Source organism: Crinia signifera, chromosome 8, assembly GCF_055691185.1.
Source record: "Crinia signifera chromosome 8, ASM5569118v1, whole genome shotgun sequence".
In the NCBI taxonomy this organism is placed as follows: domain Eukaryota; kingdom Metazoa; phylum Chordata; class Amphibia; order Anura; family Myobatrachidae; genus Crinia; species Crinia signifera.
The window spans coordinates 156501704-156525577 of record NC_139224.1 but is presented as its reverse complement, the minus strand read 5'-3'; the positions used below and the strand labels follow the sequence as shown (position 1 = coordinate 156525577).

At 47.8% G+C, this 23874-nt stretch overlaps 1 protein-coding gene and 1 long non-coding RNA gene across 2 annotated transcripts in view; both read right to left on the bottom strand.

Annotated features, from left to right (window-relative positions):
• Window positions 1-23874, bottom strand: part of LOC146027160 (uncharacterized) — a 96750-nt gene that overhangs the window by 17274 nt on the left and 55602 nt on the right. The window lies entirely within an intron of this gene.
• On the bottom strand, window positions 13063-22817 carry LOC146026900 (E3 ubiquitin-protein ligase TRIM39-like). Its single transcript, XM_083157950.1, has 2 exons — window positions 21149-22817; window positions 13063-13379 (listed from the first exon to the last, which is right to left on the bottom strand). Exons 1-2 carry the CDS (start codon window positions 22815-22817, stop codon window positions 13342-13344), a joined length of 1707 nt encoding a protein of 568 aa, XP_083014076.1. The 3' UTR covers window positions 13063-13341.

The window sequence follows — 23874 nt, the reverse complement described above, 5'->3', positions numbered from 1 at the left end:
GGGGCATTTGACATACAAATTACCCATCAGGGTGGGTATACAATAAAAAATCGGGTATGGTGGGCCATTTAACATTGGTTCCTATGTAAAATCGGGTCCATTGCATTGGTCGCATTGTATGCCATTATAATGGCATGCGATGGATCCGATTTTACAATTGTCGGGAAAGCCGCAAAAAAGCCCGAAATCGGGTCGGTCGGGTCCCATCGCATACCTTAACTTAAGGTATGCGATGGGACCCGATGGGCGCCGTGCTAGGAAACAAGTACCCATTATTTTAATACATCTACCTCATTGTCTATTCAGACAGTCACTAGATATCGACACCAAAAGTTAGACATGCAATAGTTAGACAGTGACAAAATATAAGGCCCCCATACGCAATGTGATTTGGGCATGATTTCACCTGATTTGAATGAATCAGGCTGTGAAATCGGCCCAAATTGCACATATAGACATCCTGTCCGACCCGATGCACATTGGATTGGAGTCGGAAGGTCGAACAGGCTGCACATAAGATTTGCTAAATCTTATGTGCAGCCTGGAGCCGGGCGGGGGACGACAGGGTGGGCGATTGGCTGAGAGAGGATGCCCATTCATTTGTATGGGCTTTTTTTTTCAAGTGCTCCCGCTGGTGCTGCCCAGCAGCGGCTTCCCCTGCCCAGATTCCCTTCGCCAGCCCCCCTGCTCCCTCCGCCTGGCTCTCTGGTCATGGACATCCTCTGCCCACTGCCGTGCCCCGCTCCCTCCGCCTGCGGCTCCCCAGGAGTTGCATGTGATAAATCGCATGCAAAACTTGGCACATGAAGTGTCTAATCACGTGTGACCCCTCCTGGGGGAGTTGCCGGGTCAAGTCGTACTAACGTATAGGGACCTTAAGACATGCATTAGTTAGACAGTGACAAAAGTAACAACACAAGTAAAATGTTGACATGGAAAATCAATATGTGTAAGTAGGGAAGCCAATCCCGGGGCATTTTTTTTTTTAATCCTGGGATTTGGGAATGAAAAATGCTCAATCCCGGGATTGGCTTCCCTAAAAAAAAAAAAAGGCCCCGCATGTTTACTTACATGGAGCCCGGTGGGTGGCTGGGCATGGTGATGTTGCCGGTGGGCGGGGTGCCGGGAGGGGTCTCTGGGAGCAGGGAGCCGGGTGGGTAGGCAGGGTCTCCGGGAGACAGCCAGCATGTCCAGGAGTCGGGACAGGAGCAGGCAGGAAGCCAGGTGGGGGAGAGAGTTCTCCGTGAGCCGGGTGGGTAGGCGGGGTCTCCGGGAGCCAGCCAGCAGTGCACGTTCAGGACACTTAGTGTGTCTGTGCGTCCTGCGCAGCGTGACCTATGACCTCATCACGCTGCACAGGGCCGTGCTGCTGGGTACAGGGGAAGACGGGCAGCGTCTGAGCGATGCTCAGACGCTGCCCGGCATTAGACTGCACATGCACAGTCTAATCCCGAAATCCCGGGATTGGATATATCAATCTCGGGATTGAAATCCCGGTGTTTTGCGGGCCAAATCCCGGGATCCCGCCGATCCCGGGATTGGCCACCCTATGTATAAGATACATGGCCTGATGTGCTCACCATACTTCGGGCACAGTGCGCTCAGCACACTAATCTATTCTCCCTCTATGCCCACTGGGATGGTAAGGCCCAGAATGCCAGACCGGACACTACAAGCTGCAGAAAGCAGAGTCTGGCGTTCCGGGGGTGTCTTGTTCAGGCAGGAGGCTGCTGCAGAGTTTAAAATAAATAAACCTGTCAGCAGCACGTGCGTGTATGGTGGCCGCGGTGCAAAATATGCTGAAACCTCCACCCCTCTGATAATTCCGGTCTTAATTGTATTTAACCCTTGGTGCAAGTGACCATAAATAAAGACACCTTTCTGTACTTTTGTTACATATTATTTATTTGGCACCCTCAGATTACAGGTAACTCCTTCCCCCTAATCACCACTCTCATGTGACCCCTGTTCCCCAAGTCACCCCACTTATTTCTGTAAGCCAGCACCGGTCTCCCTGACCTCCATGAGCCAATTCTCCCACCAGCTTCTTTATTCCTGCCTCCACCATTAGTCTGACATTACCCCAGTATGCTCTTACCTGGACAGCTGCTCAGTATAGAGATGGGTCGTCCGCGAACGAACCGGATCTTTTGAACGGATCCCATTAAAGAACGAATGATGCGCCAATCCCAAAAAGGTGATCCGTTTCAGTTTACAATGCATTTTCCTGATCTCAGTGCTGTGGCAGCTAAGATGTACTACCTCTGTAGACTGAGTACAGTGCTGTGACTACAAGTGATAGAAAGATTAGCTGCTGGCTGTTAACACAAGGGGGGACTGGTCCGACACTCCTCTCGCCTTGTAGCAGATATCCGTGAGCCTGGGTAAAACCGAGGGCGAGACAAGGGCAAGGTCAATTCGCGAAAATGAGTGATGTGCTTTAGAAAAAACAAGAGAATTGGGTGGCGTCTGGGTTTTTAATACGCCAAGCATCCCGCAGGCCAAGCGACAAAATATAATTGGCAAAGGTTGAGGGTCGGTCACCTGGAGAGGCAGAGCCGGGAGGCCGCCACCTATCCAGGCGGCCAGGCCACGGTTCATTCGATTGTTGAAGTCCCCGAGACATATGACAGGTGTATCGGGTGACTGAGCTACAAAGGTAGCCGCTTGACTCAAGACCTCGTAGTTGAAGGGAGGAGGGAAAAAGGGCTGTGAATAGAGCCTACAATTTAGAAATACGTATCTGCCCAAGGCGTCTGTTTTAATGGAGATTCACTGATTTTTTAATTAGTATTGAAACCCCCTAGAATGAGTGGTATGGGAAGCATGATAGACCCATGCCACCCAGGGCCTACGCAGTGAAAGTAACCTGTTACCCTCCAAGTGGGTCTCTACCAAGCAAGTGATATCTGAATTATACTTTCTAACCAACCGAAGCACCAGGGAGCACTTGACTCTGTCATTAATCCCACGTATGTTCCAAGTTAGTATAGTAAGGTGCGTCATTTAGAGTAGAAGCAAAACATATAACGTTGAGGATAAACATTTAGTAGGCAGCCGCTCCAGACCGCGTGATACAACATTTCCACCAACCCAGCCAACCATACACATAGCCGTAACATGTTAATACCAGTTGCATGATAGATAGGAGAAAAATAAGGAATTTGGTACTTACCGGTAATTCCCTTTCTCCGAAGCAGCAGGGGACACTGCAGTATTCACGTGTGGGATAGAGTGGGTGCATTGGTGGAGTCGGCACTTTAAGTGAAAATTTGAATGTGGCTGGCTCCTCCCCCCTCTATTCCCACCCGGACCCCAGTCTTAGAAAAACCGTGTCCGAGAGAGTTAGAGGTAGACCACCGAAGGAACCTACTTACAACAAAACCAACATTAATGACAACAATCATTCGATTCACAACACATAAATCTGTCAACAGACTTAAATTTAACAAGCCCGCTAAAAACTGAAATCAAACAGGACTGCTGAACAGCTACGGCAGGAAAAAAACAAAACCCAAACTCAGCGCTGGGAGGGCGTGCAGTGTCCCCTGCTGCTTCGGAGAAAGGGAATTACCGGTAAGTACCAAATTCCTTATTTCTCCTACCAGCAGCAGGGGACACTGCAGTATTCACGTGTGGGATAATACCAAAGCACTACACCCGGGAGGGCGAGCGCTGAGGATCCTGCAAAACAGCTCTGCCAAAAGATGACTCCTCTCTGGCAAACCTGTCAAATCTGTAAAACTTCGCAAAGGTGTTGGAGCCCACCCAGGTGGCAGCTCTGCAAACCTGCGAAATAGATACCCCTCGGGCTGCCGCCCACGAGGTGCTGACCGATCTAGTAGAGTGTGCAGAAATGCGTGACGGAACCTGCATACGAGCCCTCGCGTACGCCTCCTTAATAGTCAAGCACAACCACCTGGCCAAAGATTGTTTAGATGCCGGCCATCCCTTCCTTTCTGCACCATAGAGAACAAACAAACTCTCAGTCTTCCTAAAAGACGCCGTTCTGTCCACATAGACACGTAACGCCCTTACCACGTCCAATGACTCCGCGGAGCCTGACAGAACCGGGACCACAATCGGCTGATTCACATGGAACCTTGAGACCACCTTCGGAAGGAAATTAGGTTTAGTCCTAAGTTCTGCTCGGTCTCTATGAAAAACCAGAAACGGAGGGTGACAAAGCAACGCCCCCAGTTCTGAAACCCTCCTGGCCGAAGCAAGGGCCAGAAGCATAACCGTCTTCAAAGATAAATACTTGAGATCCGCTCCCTCGAGAGGCTCAAATAAGTCAGACTTCAGGAACTTCAAGATCAAATTCAGGTCCCAAGGCTCAAACGGTGGAATGAAAGGGGACTGCAGCCGCAGGACCCCCTTCAAAAAGGTCTGCACTTCTGGAATAAGTGCCAATTTACGGTTAAAGAAAATCGATAATGCCGAAACCTGGACCTTAAGAGAGCTCCAACGCAGCCCCCTGTCCAAACCCGACTGGAGGAACTCCAAAAACCGAGAAAGTCGAAAGACCGCTCTTTCCACCTTCTTCTGTTGGCACCATGCCACATAAGCCCTCCAGATCCTGTGATAATGTGCAGAGGTGACCTCCTTCCTAGCCTTTAGCATGGTGGGAACCACCGACGCCGGGATTCCCCTCCTTTTTAACAGGTCGGCCTCAATAGCCACGCCGTCAAACGCAGCTGCATCAAGCCTGGGTAGGCGAATGGTCCTTGCTGCAACAGATCTTCCCTGAGAGGTAGACGCCACGGAACGTCTGCCTGTAGACCCTTCAGATCCGAGTACCAGGCCCGTCTCGGCCAATCTGGAGCTATCATTATTACAGACGCTGATCCCTTTTTTATCTGCTTGAGAACCCTCGGTATCAAAGGAAACGGGGGAAAAACATAGATCAGCTCGAAATCCCAAGGGATTGATAAGGCGTCCACCGCCACCGCTGCTGGATCCCTCGACCTGGCACAGTAGAGGGGAAGTCTGTGATTCAGCCTGGATGCCATCATGTCCATCTGGGGAGTGCCCCATCTCCGAGTTATCATATCGAAAACCTCCGGATTCAAGGCCCATTCTCCTGGGTGAAAATCCTGGCGACTGAGATAGTCCGCCTGCCAGTTCTCCACCCCCGGAATGAACACTGCTGAGAAATTGAGGGCAAAGGCCTCCGCCCATTCTAGAATTGGCCGAACCTCCTTCATTGCTGCCCTGCTCTTGGTTCCCCCCTGGCGGTTTATATATGCGACAGCCGTCGCATTGTCCGATTGTACCATAATCGAACGGCCCCTGATCAAGCCGTGGGCCTGGAACAACGCCAGTCTGATGGCCCTGAGCTCCAACACATTTATGGACAACTTCGCCTCTTGCATGGACCACCTTCCTTGAAAGGTATGGTTTAGGGTCACCGCCCCCCAACCTGTCAAGCTGGCATCCGTCGATAGAATGGTCCAGTCGCAGGGCTTGAAACTGCGGCCCCTCAACAGATGTTGAGTGGACAGCCACCAATTTAGAGACAGCCGTGCTTCCCTGGACAAAAGAATCTTCTTGTGGATCTGCAAATGGGACCCTGACCACTGGGACAGAAGGTTTCCCTGGAAAGTTCTGGTATGAAACCGACCATAGGGTAGAGCCTCGAACGCGGCCACCATCATGCCCAGTAAACGAGTGCAAACGTGAGCCGACACTCTGCGAGTAGCGAGGACCTGACGAACCATCCTTTGTATGGCTGTGATCTTTTCCATGGGAAGCGAAACAGTCTCGTTCTCTGTATCCAAGATGAGTCCCAGGAACTTTAATCTTTTGGACGGAGTTAAATGTGATTTCCTGAAATTTAGGACCCAACCAAGATCTGTCAAGAATCTGCATGTGACCAAAGCATCCTCGACCAACTTTTCCCGGCTTGTAGCCTTGATCAACAAGTCGTCTAAGTACGGGATAATTGTAATACCCCTGAGTCTGAGAGCTGCAACCATGCACGCCATAATCTTGGTAAACACTCTGGGCGCCGATGACAGGCCAAACGGCAGAGCCCTGAATTGGTAGTGGCAATCGTTTATTGCGAACCTCAAAAACCTCTGGTGCGGGACCCATATGGGAACGTGCAGATATGCGTCCTTTATATCTAGCGACATCAAAAATTCTCCGCCCTCCAGGGACGCCACTACTGACCGAATGGACTCCATCTTGAATCTCTGATAGCAAATGTACAGATTTAGATCTTTTAAATTCAAAATTGGTCGCACCGAGCCGTCCGGCTTGGGCACCACAAAAACGCTTGAGTAGAAACCCCTTCCCTGCTCGTGAGCCGGAACTGGAATAACTACTCCTGAATCCAGAAGACCTTGAACTGCTCCAAAAAGAGCCTGTTTTGTTTCCTCGAGTTTGCAGCTTGTATCCTTGCGATATTATGTCCAATACCCACGCATCTCTGCAATGGGTCTTCCACATTTCGACAAACAGCAGCAGACGCGCACCCACAGTGGGACTCCCCACGTGAGCTGCGAGCCCGTCATGCCACTGGCTTGTCCGTGGGCTTGGGATCCTGTCTTCTAACAGCGGCAGAGGCGGCTGGAGCAACTCTTGCCCCTCTACCCCTGCGCCCTCTGAAAGAGGAAAAACCTCCTCTGGATCTACCTCGACCACTGGAGGAACCACGAAAGGCCCGAAAGGAAGGCCCCATGAACTGCCTCTTTGGAGCCGGAGCAGAGGATGGTAAAAAAGCTGATTTACCCCCTGTGGCCTGAGATATGAGCTTATCCAGCTCAGACCCGAACAACGTCTCCCCTGCAAACGGCAACGCTTCCACTGCTTTCTTGGTCTCCGCTTCTGCTTGCCAAGACCTCAACCAAACTGTACGCCTGGCCACCACAGCTGAGGCAGAAACTCTAGCACCTAGAGACGCCACATCCGAAGATGCCTCTCCGATATACGTCGATGCATCCTTGATGCACTCCGCCAAGGATAACAAATCCTCCCTAGGAGAGTCCTGCTCCAGACCTGAGATAAGCTGAGTAGACCACACCTCCATGGCCCTAGCCACCCAGGCGGAGGCCATCGCCGGTCTCAGTAATACCCCCGCAGTAGTGAAAATAGTTTTTAAAGTAGTGTCCAACCTGCGATCCGGAGCCTCCTTAAGGGAAACCGCCCCTGGAACCGGAAGCGTGGTCTTCTTAGAGAGCCTAGACAGAGAAACATCAGGAGACGGGGGAATCTCCCACCTTCCCCTGGACTCTGGATTAAACGGATACAACGACTTAATCCGAGAAGAAATCTGAAATTTCTTGTCTGGAACTTTCCAAATATCAAGCAACGGGTTGTCCAGCTCCGCAGAATCTGGAAAATACAGAGGCTTCTTTTGAGTCCGTCCAAAGATAGACACCTGGGGAGGGACTTGTGTCTCCTCTAAATTAAGGGTAGTTCTAACAGCCCTAATGAGACCATCCACTCCCTGAGCCTCCTCTTCATCAAGATCAGTCTCTGGAGGGTCCTGAGTTGCAAGCACCTCCCCCTCCTCAAGAAATTCAAAACCTTCATCCTCATCCTCATCCTGAGGCAAATATAAAGCAGCCGGCGCCTTTCTCTTAACCACGGCTGGCGAAGGGATCTTTTTCTGCACAGATTCCGCTAAGGACTGTGACAGAGAATCTACTGAATTGATAAGCGTCTTTGCCCAACTTGGTTCAGACGAAGCAAGCCTAGTGAGCTGAGATTGTAACAACTCCCTATCCTTTCTAGACGCCATCAATTCAGCAGTCAAACCTGCTAATACATTTTGAAAAGGATCCACAGCAATCTGCGGAGGCTGAGGGGACAAAACAGGAGCAGAAGATTTTGCCACAGCATAACACTGCTCACAGAGAGAAACACCCTTCACATGCTGGGTGTATTGCCCCTTGCAGGTTTTACAAGAATACAATTTAACTGCAGCCTTGGAAGAAGTTTTTCCAGCCATAACTGCCCACAGTCCTATAATGTATACCAAATAGTAACAAATTAGGACACTCAAACACACCCACACACCAGTTCAAACAGACACAAGATAGCCCTGAATACCAATTTGCAGCCCAGGGCCCGGGTGTCCACAGGGAGGGAGCAGCCACAACCCTCCCGATATGTGTGTGTGTGTTAAACAACCCTTCCACTACTTACAGTACCCCTGTAGCGTAGGAAGGTAGCGCTCAGTAGCCTCGCAGGAACCAGAGGACCGGGTCTGCAGACTCTCCTCCTTGCAGCCGCACCGCTCACCCGCACGCCGACAGCAATGGCGACTGTGCAGAGAAGTTCCTCCCACAAGCCACTCGCGTCTTCAGCGCGCTGCCGGCGGGGAGCGGTGACGTCATCGCACACGAAAACCCGGCGCGAGCTGCTCAGCCAGCGCGCCAACCTGGCCGCCCCCTCTCCCGGCGCCTAGCGCCTCCAACACCGCTCTGGAACGGGGGGAACTGCCGTGGACCCGTAACGCAAGCCGCAAGCAGCTGCGGCGGGTCCCCGGAGCCGACGCTCCGGTGGCTGAGAACTGGAGGAACACTGCAAGCAGTGTCGACCAGCCTCTCCAGAGCTCCTACTCGACACAGGCAGACCCTATCCGCGGTGCTGCCTGTGCTACACACAAACTTGTAAAAAAACAAAAATAAAATAAACAAAAGCCTAGTCTCCTCAGGAGACAGTGCCTGGAGTACCGACTCCTCCGGCACTTTTTCTAAGACTGGGGTCCGGGTGGGAATAGAGGGGGGAGGAGCCAGCCACATTCAAATTTTCACTTAAAGTGCCGACTCCACCAATGCACCCACTCTATCCCACACGTGAATACTGCAGTGTCCCCTGCTGCTGGTAGGAGAAAGAAAGAAAGGAGAAAAAGAAAGAAAGAAATAGTACAATAAAGACATAAACAACCCATTACAACATACCCCCACCCCGTATACCTTCCCGAACTGCGGCATACAGTACTTATCTCCATAAACCAATTGAACTATAGAAAAAAAACAAAACCAGGGATATAGAGAGAGAGAACCGGAATATCCCTTTAAGAGCTATCAAGTAATAACTACCAATGCTAAGCAGGGGAACTCCCCGGCCATATGTAGTACTATTCGAATCCACAGCAACACACCTACAAAGAGGCCTAACACCCATTCTGGATACATGCCCCGTACATATAGATAGATACAACAGCTATACATTATATAGGAATATGTCACAATGTTAGTGTATCGCTGACAGTACCGGAGTTACTGAGCGATAGACAGATGATATTAAACTATAGGCCAAAGGGATACTGTAGAACTTCCCGGGGTATTAAACACATAGTCGTCACACCAGATAATTGATGGGTCAGTTAGGTGCCAACTGCCTAGCATCAGGTGCGAAGCGGTCCAGCCAGGACGCCGCTTCACGAGGGCTGCTGAAGAACTTTGTTTCACCGTCCACCACCACTCGCAGCCTGGCCGGGAACAGCATAGAGTAAGGTAGATTCAGGTCACGCAGCCTACGCTTCACTGGCACAAACAAGGCCCGTTCCTTTTGCACCTCCATGGTGAAGTCCGGAAATGTAGAGAGACCGTCACACCATTTCTACTCATAGGACCCTTGGTGCGGTTCAGCCTAAGAACCGTGTCCCGATCGTTGTAATGCAGAAATTTAGCAATAAATGTCCTGGGAGGGGCCCCCGGGGGAAGTGGACGAGTGGGAATCCTATGGGCCCGTTACACCACAAACTGAGGAGTAAAGGAGTCTTTCCCAAATAATTCCACAAGCCAGGCCTCCAAAAAGGATTCGGGTGAGGAACCCTCCTCCTTCTCTGGTAGGCCAACAAACCTCATGTTGTTTCTTCTCAAGCGGCCCTCCATGTCCATGAGTTTACTCTGTATATTCACAACTTGTTGTGACAGGGTAGAGACCGTGGTCTTCATGGGGTTAACGCCATCTTCCACTGTAGATACGCGTGTCTCCACTTCCCCCACACGTTCACGGATACGTTGCACATCTTGTCTAAGCAACGATAAATCACACTGTACTTTTTCAATTTTGTCCGACAGCCTCTTTTCGCTGTTAGCAATAGCCTCCAAAACCTGTTGAAAGGGGTCAGAAACAGGTGGAGCAACATTAGTGGGCTCATGCTGACCAACCGGTTCTCCAGGACCAGGCGGGCTGTCCACATTGGAGGCAGACGAGTTCTGTGTTTCGGGGCCCCTTGTGAACTTTGCGAGCTTCACTGCAGCAGTATTGTGGTGGTGTTGTTTCACCATGATTAATAAATTTAGGCGCACAAGGTTGTCTGTGCACGAGCTGGAACACACACTCAGTCACTAGCAGGAAGTGATAGGCCTGAATCTATGAAGAAGTGCAGCCTATGTAAAAGGAGGGAATGTGCACTCCAGTCAGCCCCCACCAGGTCCAGACATGTAACGTGCCACCAGTCACAGGGCCATCCACCACAATATATATATATATATATATATATATATATAGTGATGGGTGTCAAAAGAACACTGCCAGCACAAAACAGTCCACAGGCTATGGAGGTGAGGCAGCTGCGTGTCACAGTGCTGTATTTGTACTATGTGCTTTTTTTTCCACTGAGTGCTGTACTTCCATGCAGCTCCCAAGATGGCCGCCGGAGCTCCAGAGAACCTCCAACCCAGCAGGCCAGGCTCACTATACGGGCACCAGGATCGAGGAGCTGGAGGAGAGGGGACCACCATGCGGCAGCCAGGGATCACAGGCCAACTCTTTCCCCGATCCCCGGCACTCACCCACCCGCTCGGCGTCGGAGACAGGAGGCGCGTCCAGCTGGATGTGCAGAGGCTGAGGCAGAGAACAGGCGGCAGGTATTCGCCAGGTTCCGCCGGCCCCGGGGTCGGTCGTGCAGGGTCACGGGCAGCTTGCGGGATGTAGCAGACACCAAGGCAGCAGCTGGGACGTGATAGGCATCGTTACCCAGACTCAGGATGAGTTATAAGGATGGGTGGCCGGGGAGCTCCAACAGCACACTTCCTACCCGCTTGCCGCCGTAGCCACGCCCCACAAGTATTATTTTTTAATTAAATTAGATATAGCAGCCTAGTATGTACACTTAGGCAGTAGCACTGCCAGTGGCAACAGTGGACTGAGTAACTAAATTATACTGACAGATTTAGTGCAGGCAGCAGCAGTGGACTATATAATATAATGAATGGTACTTGTGTATTTTGGCGGCGCCCATCGCATACCATAAGGCATGCGATGGTATGCGATGCGACGCGAGATCGCGCGATATTGTACAATGTCATACAATTTTAAAATTGTATGACATTGTATATGGCATACAATGCGATGCGATTAAACATTGTATAAGCACCCTAATGGGTGCTTACAATGTTAAATGCACCCCCACGCCACCCCCCACTATAAACATGAACCCGAAGCGTGGCGAGCGCAGAGGGGCGACGGTACACGTCCTCTGACCTTTTCATACCCCCACTATCCACGTCGTCGTGGAGTTGAGAATAGAGAGTATGGCGAGCGCAGCGAGCCACCGAGCCAGAAGCGTGGCGAGCGCATGCGGATACCTGTGAAGCCCGCGAGGGGACTCCGATACCTGTGAAGGTATCCGCGTGCGCTCGCCACGCTTCGGGCTCGCTGCGCTCGCCACACTTTCTATTCTCAACTCCACGCCAACGTGGATAGTGGGGGTATGAAAAGGTCGGAGGACGCGTTGTTGCCGCCCCTCGCGGGCTCGCTGCGCTCGCCACGCTTCGGGTTCACGTTTATAGTGGGGGGTGGCGTGGGGGTGCATTTAACATTGTAAGCACCCATTAGGGTGCTTAACCCCTTCCCGACATTTGACGTACATTTACGTCATGGCCGGGATGTACTTCCCGACACATGGCGTAAATGTACGTCATGGCTTTAAACTGTCACCGCGTCTATAGACGCGGTGACAGTTTAAACATGTCTGCTGTCCCTGACAGCAGACATGTCCCTGCATGCCCAGGGGGGGCTGCGATGCCGCCCCCCCGTCGGCGATCGCTGTGATTGGCTGTTCAGTGTGAACAGCCAATTACAGCGTTTTCTGTGTCACCGGCGAATAACGTTCGCCGGTGACACAGGGATCGGTGGTGATTGGTGCTGTAAAGTACAGCACCAATCACCACGGGGTGTAAGGGTGACACTGGTGTCACCCCACCTCACCCAACCCGCCCCCAAAGGCCGTGATTGGTTCGTCGGACCGACGAACCAATCACAGCCATGGAGGGTGATTTAAACTAACGGTGACTGCACTGCAGACGCCATTCCGGTCTGGAATTGCGTGCAGTGCGGTCACCGTGCCTATCTGCCGCGATATACTGACCTGATCCTTGCAAACACTTACCTGATCACTGCTTGTAGCGTTCCTGGATCTTGTTACTTCTTGTGACTTCCTGTGTTGTGCTGTGCTGTGTTGTGCTGCTGCAGTGTGTTCGAGTTATAGATAGAGAGAGATAGAGAGAGAGAGAGAGATAGAGAGGGCTAGTGACAGAGAGTGCTATATTTTGTGCTGCTGCAGTGTGATAGAGTTATAGATAGAGAGAGATAGAGAGATAGTGACAGATTGTGCTATATATTTTTTATATATATATACAGCTGTACTGCGTGTGCAACTGACTGCTGCCCCCCCCTTTTGTGCGGATCAGTATAAATTAACTGATCAGCAACTTTTTGGGGGCGCAGGTTTTTTTTTTTATATATATACCTGTCAGTGCTGCTGCTGCAGTGTCATAGAGTGATAGATAGTGAGAGATAGAGAGATAGAGAGAGATAGTGATAGAAAGTGCTATATTTTGTGTCTGCTGCCCCCCTTTTGTGCACCCCCAGCAACTTTTTGGGGGTGCAGGGGTTATTTTTTTATACATATAACTGTCAGTGCTGCTGCTGCAGTGTCATAGAGTGATAGATAGAGAGAGATAGTGATAGAGAGTGCTATATTTTGTGTCGGCTGCCCCCCTTTTGTGCACCCCCAGCAACTTTTTGGGGGTGCAGGGGTTATTTTTTATATATATAACTGTCAGTGCTGCTGCTGCAGTGTCAGAGTGATAGATAGTGAGAGATAGAGAGAGATAGAGAGAGATAGTGACAGAGAGTGCTATATTTTGTGTCTGCTGCCCCCCCCTTTTGTGCTGATCACTATATCTGAGGTGATCAGCAACTTTTTGGGGGTGCAGAGGTTTTTTTTTTATATATACCTGCCAGTTGCACTGTCAGTTGCACCAAAGGTTGTGCACCTGCTGCCCCTCACTGGTAATCAGTGTCGCATCACTGATCACCTTTTTTTTTTTTTTTTTTGAGGGTGCTGTGGGGTATTTTTTTAATTTTTTTTGATCAAATTTTTTTGATCAAATTCCTGTTGCCTTTGAGCGCTGTTCAGTGACGGACGTTACTGACCAACATCTGTGCTCAATTTTTGGCGCAGGACCTTTTTTTTTTTTTTTTTTTTTCTGCACTACATACACACTACACACTACATACTACATACTACATTGAAATAAAGTTTGTACCCCCCCTACACTATACACGTGTTGAAACATTTCACTACCAGAAACACAAAAATAAAAATGGCATCCCAAATGTCATCCCAGTCATCCAGAAGAATGTATTCAGCGGAGGAGGCATATGCCATGCTTGCCTCTGACTCTGACACAGCCAGTGAGGCAAGCGGGGAATTTGAAGGATTCATCTTAAGCTCCTCTTCCTCCTCTAGTGATGAGGGACCCCCTCAAAGACGCCCCCGTAGAGCAGCTGAGACCCCCCCCCCCAATAATTGATCTCTTATGGACCCCACCACCAGACAATTTTGAGCCCCAGGTTCCTGAGTTTTTGGCCATCCCAGGAATCCAATTTGATTCCACAGGTCTCAGAGAAATTGACTTTTTCAAATTATTGTTCTCTGATGATTTTATAAATTTAATGGTGGACCAAACTAATTTATATGCCCACCAGTTTATTGCTTAAAACCCCACGTCATCATTTGCTAGGTGGACCCCTGTAGATGCAGTAGAGATGATGACGTTTTGGGGTCTGGTGTTTCATATGGGCATAGTAAAAAAGCCAGAAATTAGGCAATATTGGAGTACAGATGTTCTGTACAGCACCCCACTTTACCGTATGGCCATGACCCGGACTCGTTTTGAGTTAATCCTTAAATTTTTGCATTACAACGATAATGCACAGTGCCCACCCAGAGATGATCCCACCTTTGACCGGCTATTCAAAGTCAGGCCGGTCATTGATCACTTCAGTGCCAAATTTGAAGAGATGTACATCCCAGATAAATTCATTTGCATAGACGAGTCCCTTATACATTTTAAAGGAAGGGTTAAATTCCACCAGTACCTTCCCAGTAAGAGGGCAAGGTATGGCATAAAAATGTATAAGCTGTGTGAAAGCACCTCAGGGTACACCCACAGGTTTAGGGTATATGAAGGGAAGGATTCAAGAATTGAACCGCCTCCCTCGTAGGTGTTAGTGGAAAAATTGTCTGGGATTTAGTGCACCCCTTCCTGGATAAAGGTTATCACCTCTATGTGGATAACTTTTACACCAGCATCCCCCTGTTTAAGGCCCTTGGTTCAAGAGGTACAGCAGCTTGCGGTACTGTGCGCAAGAACCAAAGAGGCCTCCCAAAAACGCACATTGCCCAAGTAATGAGAAGGGGTGAAAGCAGGGGAATATGCACCGAAAATATGTTGTTGGTCAAATATAAGGACAAGAGGGATGTCCTTATACTGACAACAATTCAAGGAGACAGTACCACCTCCGTCCCTGTACGAGGTACCAGTACCCACACCTCAAAACCTAATTGTATCCTGGATTACAATAGGTACATGGGCGGAGTGGATCTTTCAGATCAGGTACTGAAGCCGTACAGTGCCCTGCGGAAAACAAAAATCTGGTACAAGAAGCTGGCCGTGTATATCATCCAGATGGCACTGTATAACGCTTACGTGCTATTCCGTTCTACCAGCCAGAGGGGGACATTTATGCACTTTCAAGAGGAAGTCATAAAGGGCCTAATATTTGGGAACCAGCAGGCAGAGGGCCCCAGTACTTCTAGTACTGGCCCCCGTATTGTACCAGGGCAGCATTTTCCTGATGAAATCCCCTCCACTGGAAAAAAGGGCAGGACACAAAAAAGGTGCAAAGTTTGCTATAAAAAGGGAATAAGAAAGCAAACTATTTTCCAGTGTGACACTTGCCCCGACAAACCCGGCCTATGTATAAAGGAGTGTTTTAAAATATACCGCACATCTATGGATTATTAGGTTCATAATTTCACCGTGCTTCGGGGGTCTTGCGAATGCCACATAGCACCCACCATTCATTCCACCAGAATCTGAGCCGCAAAATCCAAAAATCACTCCTTCCCTTCTGAGTCCTGCCATGCACCCAACTGGTATTTTTTGGTCATATGTGAGGCATTGCCGTACTCGGGAGAAATTGGGGCACAGATTTTGGGGTGCTTTTTCTCCTTCATACCTTCTGAAAATGAAAAATTTTGAGCCAGAACTGCATTTTTATGTAAAAAAAATGTAATTTTTCATTTTCACTGCCCAGTTGTATCAAAATTGGTGAAACCCCTGGGGGTTTGAAATGTACACTATACCCCTAGATGAATTCCCTGAGGGGTGTAGTTTGCAAAATGGGGTCACTTGTGGGGGGTTCCACTGTATTGGTGCTTTGGGGGTCTTGCTAATGCGACATAGCACCCACCAACATTCCACCAGAATCTGTGCTGCAAAATCCAAATATCACTCCTTCCCTTCTGAGTCCTGCCATTTTTTGGTCACACATGAGGCATTGCCGTACTCGGGAGAAATTGGGGCACAGATTTTGGGGTGCTTTGTCTGCTTCATTCCTTGTGAAAATGAAAAATTTTGAGCCAGAACTGCATTTTTGTGTAAAAAAAATGTAATTTTTCATTTTCACTGCCCAGTTGTACCACAATTGGTGAAACCCCTGGGGGTTTGAAATGTACACTATACCCCTAGTTGAATTCCCTGAGGGGTGTAGTTTGCAAAATGGGGTCACTTGTGGGGGGGTTCCACTGTATTGGTGCTTCGGGGGTCTTGCTAATGCGACATAGCACCCACCAAAATTCCACCAGAATCTGAGCTGCAAAATCCAAAAATCACTCCTTCCCTTCTGAGTCCTGCCATGCACCCAACTGGTATTTTTTGGTCACATGTGAGGCATTGCCGTACTCGGGAGAAATTGGGGCACAGATTTTGGGGTGCTTTGTCTCCTTCATTCCTTGTGAAAATGAAAAATTGAGCCAGAACTGCATTTTTGTGTAAAAAATGTAATTTTTCATTTGCACAGCCCAGTTGTATCAAAATTGGTGAAACCCCTGGGGGTTTGAAATGTACACTATACCCCTAGATTAATTCCCTGAGGGGTGTAGTTTGCAAAATGGGGTCACTTGTGGGGGGGTTCCACTGTATTGGTGCTTCGGGGGTCTTGCTAATGCGACATAGCACCCACCAAAATTCCACCAGAATCTGAGCTGCAAAATCCAAAAATCACTCCTTCCCTTCTGAGTCCTGCCATGCACCCAACTGGTATTTTTTGGTCACATGTGAGGCATTGCCATACTCGGGAGAAATTGGGGCACAGATTTTGGGGTGCTTTGTCTCCTTCATTCCTTGTGAAAATGAAAAATTGAGCCAGAACTGCATTTTTGTGTAAAAAATGTAATTTTTCATTTGCACAGCCCAGTTGTATCAAAATTGGTGAAACCCCTGGGGTTTTGAAATGTACACTATACCCCTAGATGAATTCCCTGAGGGGTGTAGTTTGCAAAATGGGGTCACTTGTGGGGGGGTTCCACTGTATTGGTGCTTCGGGGGTCTTGCTAATGCAACATAGCACCCACCAACATTCCACCAGAATCTGAGCTGCAAAATCCAAAAATCACTCCTTCCCTTCTGAGTCCTGCCATGCACCCAAATGGTATTTTTTGGTCACATGTGAGGCATTGCCGTACTCGGGAGAAATTGGGGCACAGATTTTGGGGTGCTTTGTCTCCTTCATTCCTTGTGAAAATGAAAAATTTGGAGCCAGAACTGCATTTTTGTGTAAAAAAATTATTTTCATTTTCACTGCCCAGTTGGACCACAATTGGTGAAACCCCTGGGGGTTTGAAATGTACACTATACCCCTAGATGAATTCCCTGAGGGGTGTAGTTTGCAAAATGGGGTCACTTGTGGGGGGGTTCCTAACTTTTAGCATCTTATGGTGCCTAGAAACCTACATGGTGCCTAAAAAATAATCTCATAAAAAGGAGGCTCCAAAATCAAGTAGGTGCTCCTTCTATTATGAAGCCTGTGGTTTGGTCAACGTGCACACTAGGGCCACAAATAGGATATTTATGAAAACAAAAGAATTGGGGGAATCAATTTTTAGTCACATTTCTCTAGTAAAATCTACTGTGTTCCTTAGAAAAATGTATTAAAATTGCAAATCTGCAAAAAAAATGAAATTTTGAAATTTCACCTACACTTTGTTTTAATTCCTGTGAAACACCTAAAGGGTTAACAAACTTCCAAAATGCTGTTTTGAATACTGTGAGGGGTGCAGTTTTTGAAATGGCATCATTTATGGGGGTGTCTCACATACAAGTCCCTCAAAGTCACATCAGAACTGAACTGGTCCCTAAAAAAAAAAAAATCAGTGTTTGAAATTTTCTTGAAAATTTGCTATTCATATTGTAAGCCTCCTAGTGTCCAAAAAAATTAAAAGGAAGTTGAAATAATGATGGAAACATAAAGTAGACATATGGTCTATGTTAGTTATTAACTATTTTGAGTGGTATGATTATTTGTCTCACAAGCAGAAAATTTAACATTTTGCAAATTGCTAAATTTTCCATTTTTTTACAACATTTTGGTATTTTTCACAAAAAAACACAGACTGTATCGACCCAAATTTACCACTAATTTGAAGTACAATGTGTCACGAGAAAACAATCTCAAAATCACTGGGATAAGTAAAAGCAAAAAAAAAGTTATCCCCACTTAAGTGATACATGTCAGATTTGAAAAAAAGGGCTCTGTCAGGAAGGCAAAAACATGCTGTGTCAGGAAGGGGTTAAAAGCACCCTTTAGGGTGCTTATACAATCTTTCATCGCATAGGGGGCAAAAATCGCGTTGCATTGCATGCCATCGGGTGCATGGCATGCGATGCGATTAAAACATTGCGTGATGGACATCGAGGGCGCCGCCAAAATACACAAGTACCTAATGAATTATTAGATATAATATTACAGCACCAGAGGTAGACCGCACAGAGGAGACAGTAGTACTACAAGTACACAGTTAGACTACACAGCAGCATTGAGAGACAGCCCCAGCGAATAAAAAATATTGCGTTCAAGGTCAAACTCAAGTTTAAGCCCCAGCAGCAGCACCAACACACCCTCTCCCAACCCACTACTAGACTGGAGTGAAGATGGCGGGCACGGCAGCCGCTATTTAAAGCCTCACGAAATCCAGCGCCGGGCGAAGGCGTGCTGCCTTGCTGAGACTTATAGTGCCACACAATGGGAGTGCAGTATAGGGCCTCTCCCTATCTCCTGTGTGTATACTGCTTCCCCTGCAGCTCTCCAGCCACCATATAACAGTAAGGGCCTGATTCATGTTTGGGATACCCCTTTCACATGGCAATGCCGAGTCGGACCAGGGATCTTGATCTCTGGTCCAATCCAGAACCAACCCAGGTCCAATGCTTTAACATTAAACCCAGGTCCGCCCATTATAAAAAGGGTGACCCAGGTTGTAAACTTTGGTGTTTTCACACCACACCTCAACCTGGGTTGTCACGTCATCAACCCAGTAATTACCCGGGTCCGAGGTGCGATGTGAAAGGGGTATACAGAAAGCAAAAACATAATGTAACTGTCTGGAAGAAACCATGTTGCCCTGCAGGGGGAGCAAGTACATTTATATTTGTTCTGTGCAGGGTAAATACTGGCTGGTTTTGCATGCAGCACACAAATGTTAGACCGCTTTATCTCTCTGCACAACACACCTTCCCCACCTGCAGTGCATCATGGGTTTGCCCGGTTGCTAAAAAACATGAATCAGGCCCATAAGCCCCATACACACTAAGTAATATTATAAACCATAATCAATAATGTTGGTCCTTCTGAACGATATTGTTTATAATATCATGTAGTGTGTATGCTCAATATCGTTAACAGCCTGCACATAGATGCCATCGATAACACCATCGATAACACCACCACCCCCCTCCCCTCCCCGTGACGCAGGCAAATGGCAGCAATGATGGTAATGTCCCATTCCAATGCAGCCTATATACTCCAGTCCAGTCTCACTTAATTTCAGTCTGTTACCAGAGGATACAGATAATAGGTCAACAGTCAATATGTCGATGGTAATTTGACGGTCTATTGACTGTCGACCTAGATACTGTAGACCCTTTGAGCCACACCCGTTACCAGCATGTCATTGGTTCCCCAGTCCTGTGCCCACAACACATGCCGATCCCTGACAGAAGCGGGGAAGGTCTTCTCTAGGTGACCGCTTTACCATAGAGATGTTTTATGGCTTCATACAGAAAAACCAGGACTGTCGCACCACAACAGCTACTGAGACAATAATGCAAGATACCAGAAACATTCCGGAACCTTTATTAGTTACATCACTAATAAATAAATGAAGAATACTCATTTATTAACTGAAGAATACTCATAACTATAGAGTTACATAGAAATATTATGCTGTTTGATACACATGGCTGTATGACTGATACATATTTGCCCTGTCAGGAATAGAACAACAGATAATGTTGGACATGACACAGCTGCTGGAACATTGAATACACAACTTGCAGTGCCCACACAATTATACACCAATTCCCTGCACCAGACTCACTGTCTGTATGGATAGATAGATAGATAGATAGATAAGTGGCCCCTATAATGCGCTTAGGAGAGCAGCACCTCTATAGTACCCTGCTGTCAGTGAAGGTACGGGGGGGAAAGAAATAGAAAAAGAAATAGGGGTGCGCTTGATGTACCACTTAGTGGCTATACATACAATAAGTAAAAAACGTATTTTTCATAAAAGCAGAACAGCATTTATTATAGGTTCATCCAACAGTAAAAGAATCTTTCATTTGTTCAGAATTTTTCAGAAGTGTGCCACATACACTGTGAATCGGGGCCGCGGATTCACAGTGTATGTGGCACACTTCTGAAAAATTCTGAACAAATGAAAGATTCTTTTACTGTTGGATGAACCTATAATAAATGCTGTTCTGCTTTTATGAAAAATACGTTTTTTACTTATTGTATGTATAGCCACTAAGTGGTACATCAAGCGCACCCCTATTTCTATATATATATATATATATATATATATATATATATATATATATATATATATATATATATATATATATATATATATATATGGGAAGCGGTCATCTATTAGAATGAACTTAGGTCTACAGTCATTAGGTCAACCCCACTAGGTCAACTGGCAGGAAGGTCGACCTGATTTAAGGTTGACATGGCCCAAGGGCAACATGACTTTAGGTCGAATTTGCATAAAGGTCAACATGAGGAAGGTCGACTGGTCATAAGGTCGGCATGGGGCTTTTCACTGTTTTTTGAGCCAACATGTGCCGACAGGCGGTATTTCATGCCCTACCATCCACTAGGGCGTGGAGGAGGTTATTAAAGCTGTGGCGAGCGAAGCGAGCCACCGTGCCCAATGCATTGCGAGCGAAGCGAGCGATGCGAGGGTCCGATTCTCATTGCCAACTGTGTCCATGTCGACTGTGTCGACATTCGGCTCAAAAAACAAGGAAAAACCCATGTCGACCTTATGACCTGTCGACCTTCCTCATGTCGAACTTTATGCAAATTCGACCTTAAGTCATGTCGACCTTGGCCCATGTCGACCTTAAATCAGGTCGACCTTCCTGCCAGTCGACCTAATGGAGTCGACCTAATGACTGTAGACCTAAGTTCATTCTGACAGATGTACCGATTCCATATATATATATATACACTGTACTTCTGTATCATTCTGTGCACTAATGTCCCACCAATCAGATTCCTCTCCCTGACTACCCCAGGCTATCCACACATATCTGTACAGAACCCTCGTCCCATACACCTAATGCAGCATGAAGGGGCTCAGTGAAGGTGGCAGTGTAGGTGTCTAAGTGTCTGATCATGTCACACAAAGAATAAAAGGACAGCTGTCCTGCCTCATAATCCAGATACACCCTCACTCTAGCATAGGGAATACTGCCAGGTAACGGGATCTCCTTCCCATCATGTATCACTGAATACTCATCATAAGTCCTATCCAAACACCAAGACTTGTTATTCCATCCAATTTGTGACTGCTCCCCTCTCCTGTCTATACTGGGATAACACACCCCCACACACCAGGTGACTGACTTACTGACGTCCACATCCCAATAATGTCGCCCTGAGGAGAATCCCCTGGTGCTTAACACCTGAGGATAATCCTGGAATCTCTCTGCTGTCTCTGGCTGATCATCTTCTATTGAAGATGTGAATACAAATTTCATGTCTTCTGAGATAAGTATATCATTACCTGCTGTGTTTACATCCAGTGATATGTCTGTTGGTGTCTGCAAATAGAAACATACATTTATTCCTGTTATTATATCAGATAATGTTTGTAATTTCCCTGAGAGGAGACCCACATCCAGATCTCCCACTTTATGGTCATGCTCATTATAACTTTCAGCCTCCTCTGCATCGTCCTTCTCAATGCCCTCCTTCTCGTTGTTCTCCTCAGTGGCTCCCTCCACCACCTTCTCCTCCTCGCTCTCTTCACTATCCTGTTTTTGGTTAATAGCCATTGGATCAGTCATACAACATGGCTCCTCTGTATCATACAAGTCACCTGTGGCGGGTTCCTGTAAGACAGTCATTGGGTCAGACATGTTACACAGCTCCTCAATCTGACACATCTTCCTGGCAATCTCATCCTTCTTCATTTCCAGCTGTTGAATCAGATCGGAGACTGAGAGTGAAACATTCTCTTCCTGCCTAGAGATCTCATTCAGCACTCTCTTCTCTAGGTCCTCCAACTGTCGCTTGATGTCTCTAAACAGGGCAGCGATTGTCTCAGTTGAACCAGCTGCTTTTTTCTGAGCTTCACCCCTGCGTTTCTGCAGACTCTGGATACTTTTCTCAGTCTCGTCTCTATTTGTGGTCAGTTTCTGCAGAACATTTCTCAGTTTCTCCTTCTTCTTCTCAGAGGCCTCACCCAGCATCTCCACCATGTGCCCCCGATGCTCTCCGGCCAAACTGCAGGACACACAGATACAGACATTGTCCTCAGTGCAGAAATACTTCAAGATCTCTTTATGCAGGGAACATGTTCTTTTCTCCAAGGAAGTGGTGGGATCAACCAAGACATGTTCTGCTGACTTGTTGTGTGTCCTCCAATGTATATCACAGAGAGAAGCTTCACACTTCAGACAGACTTTAAGAACAGGTACTTGAGAGTGGACACAATAAGAGCAGAACATCCCAGTTCCTTCCTGTGGAATAGAGCGTACACGTTCTGCTATATTGCAGAGCTTTCTGTTTATCTCTAGTGCAGGACGATCCAGATACTCTGCTCTGCATTCTGGACAGGTAAAAACTATAGTCCCTTCCTGTGTATCCAGCACACGATCAATACAGGCCCGGCAGAAGTTGTGTCCACATCTCAGGATGACAGGATCTGTATAAATGTTCAGGCAGATGGAACAGTCCAGCTCCCGTCTCAGATCAGCAGACGCCATCGCTGGTAGCAGAAGAGAGAAATGAAAATTAAAGTCTAAGGGTGGGATGTACTAAAGGGAAAATGCGGTAAAACTGGAGTTTTATTGCATTTTCCTATGTACCATTACACGTCCGCCCCGTCTCCGCCGGGCAGGGTATCGCCACCTTTTGGTGGCGATACCCTATAGAAGCCTATGGGCTTCTGTCACCGCCCGCAGCCCGCCATCCGCGCGAGCCCCCCTCCTGTCCTCGATCGATCTCCTCCCCCGGCAGGTGTCACAGCCGGGAGGACATCCGACTGCAGGGGGAGGAGGAGATGCCGGGGACACTGACAGCCACCGGGATGTGACGGAGACCCCCGCAAACCACATTACAGGTATTGCGGGGGTCTCAGTCACCACACTCCGATGCTAGCCACATATGTTAGTACATATGCGGTAGTATTGCAGCGGCTGGGCGGAGATGTATATTAATACATCCCGCCCCAAGACACTCAGAAATCAGAAGTCTCATAGGCGAAAGCCAATTGCCATTCCATTTTGCCTCCCTGTTCACCCAAAAGTGCTCTCTACCCTATGGGGTAGTGAACAACTTTGAGCGAGATCCTGCCACCATAAAGTGCAAGATTGGATTCCCCCCATATTCTCAAAACAGGAAGGGAGATGTACCAAGCATTGTAGAGAGATGAAGTGTAGAAGTTTCCCAAAATAACCAATCGGCTTAAGGCATTTCATACAGTGTACTAGAATTGACAGAAGCGGATTGGTGGATTTGGACAACATTTCCACATTCCCTCTCTCCAAAGCTTAATATATCTCCACCTGGGTCCTTCATTTACAAAAAACTTAATGTGTAATAGCCACTGCGGTGTATGGCGTAACATGTAATGGGCATCACGGTGTGTAGCAGAACGTGTAATGGGCATTACTGTGTGTGATGTAACATGTAACTGGCATTATGGTGTGCACAAACAAGAATGATTTCACAAAAGGTAAAAAAAAAAAAAAAAAAACACATAAGGTGGGTGAAGGGGCGGGGCAGTGTCCGGGAATCTCTCAACACAAAGGTGGTAACACT

Coding starts and splice junctions, on each gene's coding strand:
- LOC146026900 (XM_083157950.1), bottom strand. CDS start 22,817: ATGGCGTCTGCTGATCTGAGACGGGAGCTGGACTGTTCCATCTGCCTG. Junction 13,380..21,148: donor ATTAGGTGTATGGGACGAGG/GTTCTGTACAGA, acceptor GTCACTGAACAG/CGCTCAAAGGCAACAGGAAT.